Source organism: Sinocyclocheilus anshuiensis, unplaced genomic scaffold, assembly GCF_001515605.1.
Source record: "Sinocyclocheilus anshuiensis isolate Anshui unplaced genomic scaffold, SAMN03320099.WGS_v1.1 scaffold1600, whole genome shotgun sequence".
Classification (NCBI taxonomy): domain Eukaryota; kingdom Metazoa; phylum Chordata; class Actinopteri; order Cypriniformes; family Cyprinidae; genus Sinocyclocheilus; species Sinocyclocheilus anshuiensis.
This window is the reverse complement of record NW_015557143.1, coordinates 48141-50558: the sequence shown is the minus strand read 5'-3', so window position 1 is coordinate 50558 and position 2418 is coordinate 48141. Positions and strand designations below refer to the sequence as shown.

The 2418-nt window shown below is 37.4% G+C and overlaps 1 protein-coding gene across 1 annotated transcript; it reads left to right on the top strand.

Annotated features, from left to right (window-relative positions):
- Positions 1–646: 646 nt before the first annotated feature.
- Positions 647–2180, top strand: LOC107678082 (NACHT, LRR and PYD domains-containing protein 3-like). Its single transcript, XM_016473205.1, has 3 exons — positions 647–905; positions 1031–1081; positions 1678–2180. The coding sequence occupies exons 1-3, from the start codon at positions 647–649 to the stop codon at positions 2178–2180; spliced, it is 813 nt and encodes a 270-aa protein (XP_016328691.1).
- Positions 2181–2418: the final 238 nt, after the last annotated feature.

Sequence of the window (2418 nt, the reverse complement as noted above, 5' to 3'; positions counted from 1 at the left end):
TATTTTTGTTCGGGAGGTTTTGTCCTCGTTCAGAAGATGTGTAATAGCGCCCCCGAGTGTATAACAGTGAAATCACAAAAAGCCGTAAAAACTCGTCTTTGGCGGGGAAGCGTCTTCTTCTAAAAGACGAGATAACTCGTCAATGGCGGGGAAAAAGTTAATATGTGACAGTTAGGATTCATCCAGGTATGTATAAAGAGTATTTTTGCCATTGTTTAGTAGGTTGTGATTCAGTCTATATAATTATGTAATTTAAAAAATTGACTGTGGCTCAGTTTGTGTAGTGAGACTCTGTTCCATGTTTTGTGTGTGTTCTGCTTCCTATGTTTTTATTTGGTTCTTCCTGTTCCTGTTCCCTGATTAGGTTTATTTGTCCCAGGTGTAGTTATGATTAATTATTCATATTTCCCCATGAGCTGATTCGCTACATCTGTGTTAGTGAGCACTTCTCCTTTGCCGAGATAATCCATCCACCTCACAGGTGTGGCATATCAAGATGATGATTTGACAGCATGATTATTGCACAGGTGTGCCTTAGGCTGGCCACAATAAAAGGCCACTCTAAAATGTGCAGAACTTAAATTAAATTGAAATGTGAAATTACCTCAGATCTTCTTGTCCTGCAGCTGTGAGTCTGTAAACGACAATGACATCTGTTAAAGATCTGCTAGTGAACTCACTGAAGGACCTGGTAAAAGATGAACTGGAGGAGTTTCAGTGGCACTTAGAGAAAGATCATGTGTGTATATCAAAATCTGACATGAAGGATGCAAATAGGTTAAAAACAGTGGATAAGATGGTGGCATGTTTTGGACCAGAAGAAGCTGTGAAGATCACGGTGGACATCCTGAGGAAAATGAACCAGAATGATTTGGCTAAACAGTTGGAGAATGAATACAAGAAAGGTAATGTTTAATTCACTGTGACTGTATCATGATTGTCTGTTTAGCGGTGTGATGGTTTGACAAACTTTCCTCTTTGGTGATGTAATTGTGTGATTTATGTTTCTCAGTGAGTATCTCTCTCACAGCTCAGGCTGAAGGCAATACGAACACATCTGTTCCTGTTGGAGCTGATTCAGGTCAGATCTGGAGTAAATAACAGTCGCTTTCTGTAAATGGAAACAAGAGAAAATATAACTGCAAGCAGCAATTACAGGGCCAATCACATCAGCGGCAGATCTTGTAAAAATATAATGAATAGAACAGAATGTTTCTCCAGTGATATCCAGTTCACAATAGTCTAAAAACATATTGTGATACAGTTGTTTATTAAAGTTGACCAATATGTGGCACTGTCACCAAATTCATTCGGTGTCATCAAGGCATGATTACAATCACACATGGAAAGGTTGATTTAAGCAGGTCAAAACATGTTGTAAATACAGCCTCACAAATTGATTGATGTGCTAGATGATGTGGAAACCATTCATTAGCTTTTAGTAACATTAGTCAACATGGCCTAACGATGATCTGAATCAATAAGTTATCTGGAAAGAGCATTAAAAAAAAACATATTCAGAAATTGAAAAATGTAAATGTTTTTAGGGATGGACTGTGCTGTTTTTAGCTGTATGAATTTAATCTGTCTGCATCAGATCATGCTGATATGAAAAATATTATATTTGTCAAATTTGTAAAAAAAAAAGTTGTCAATCTTATTTGTTTTTAATTATAGAGCTACAAAACTTCTTGAAAACTCACAAAAACAACATGAAGAAGAAAGCTAAATATATTTTTGAGGGCAACAACGAAAATGATGCAGATCTCAAGACTGTTTACACAGAGCTGTTCATCACAGAGGGAGATATGAAAGATGTCAATCACGAACATGAGATTCTGAAGATTGATGATGCTTTCAGGAACAAAAAAACACAGGACAAACCAATCAAATGCAATGATATATTCACTGAACTGAGGAAAAACAATGAGGAGAAGATTGTGCTGACCAAGGGAGTCGCTGGCATCGGAAAAACTGTCTCTGTGCACAAGTTCATCCTGGACTGGGCTGAAGAAAACACCAATCAGGAAATAGAGTGTGTGTTCCTGCTTCCATTCAGAGAGATCAACGTGATTAAAGATAAAGAGGTCAATCTCCATGAGATTCTGATTAAATTTTATCCTGATCTGTGCACAAGGTCATCCTGGGCTGGGCTGAAGAAAACACCAATCAGGAAATAGAGTGTGTGTTCCTGCTTCCATTCAGAGAGATCAACGTGATTAAAGATAAAGAGGTCAATCTCCATGAGATTCTGATTAAATTTTATCCTGAATTGCAGAAACTGGAGAAATCAAAGTTATATAAGGAAAGTAAGCTAGCGTTTATATTTGATGGACGTTCACAGGAATGATCGCTGAGATCTTTAAGAAGGAAGATGGACTTTATAAGACAAAGGTCTTCTGCTTTGTGCATCTGAGT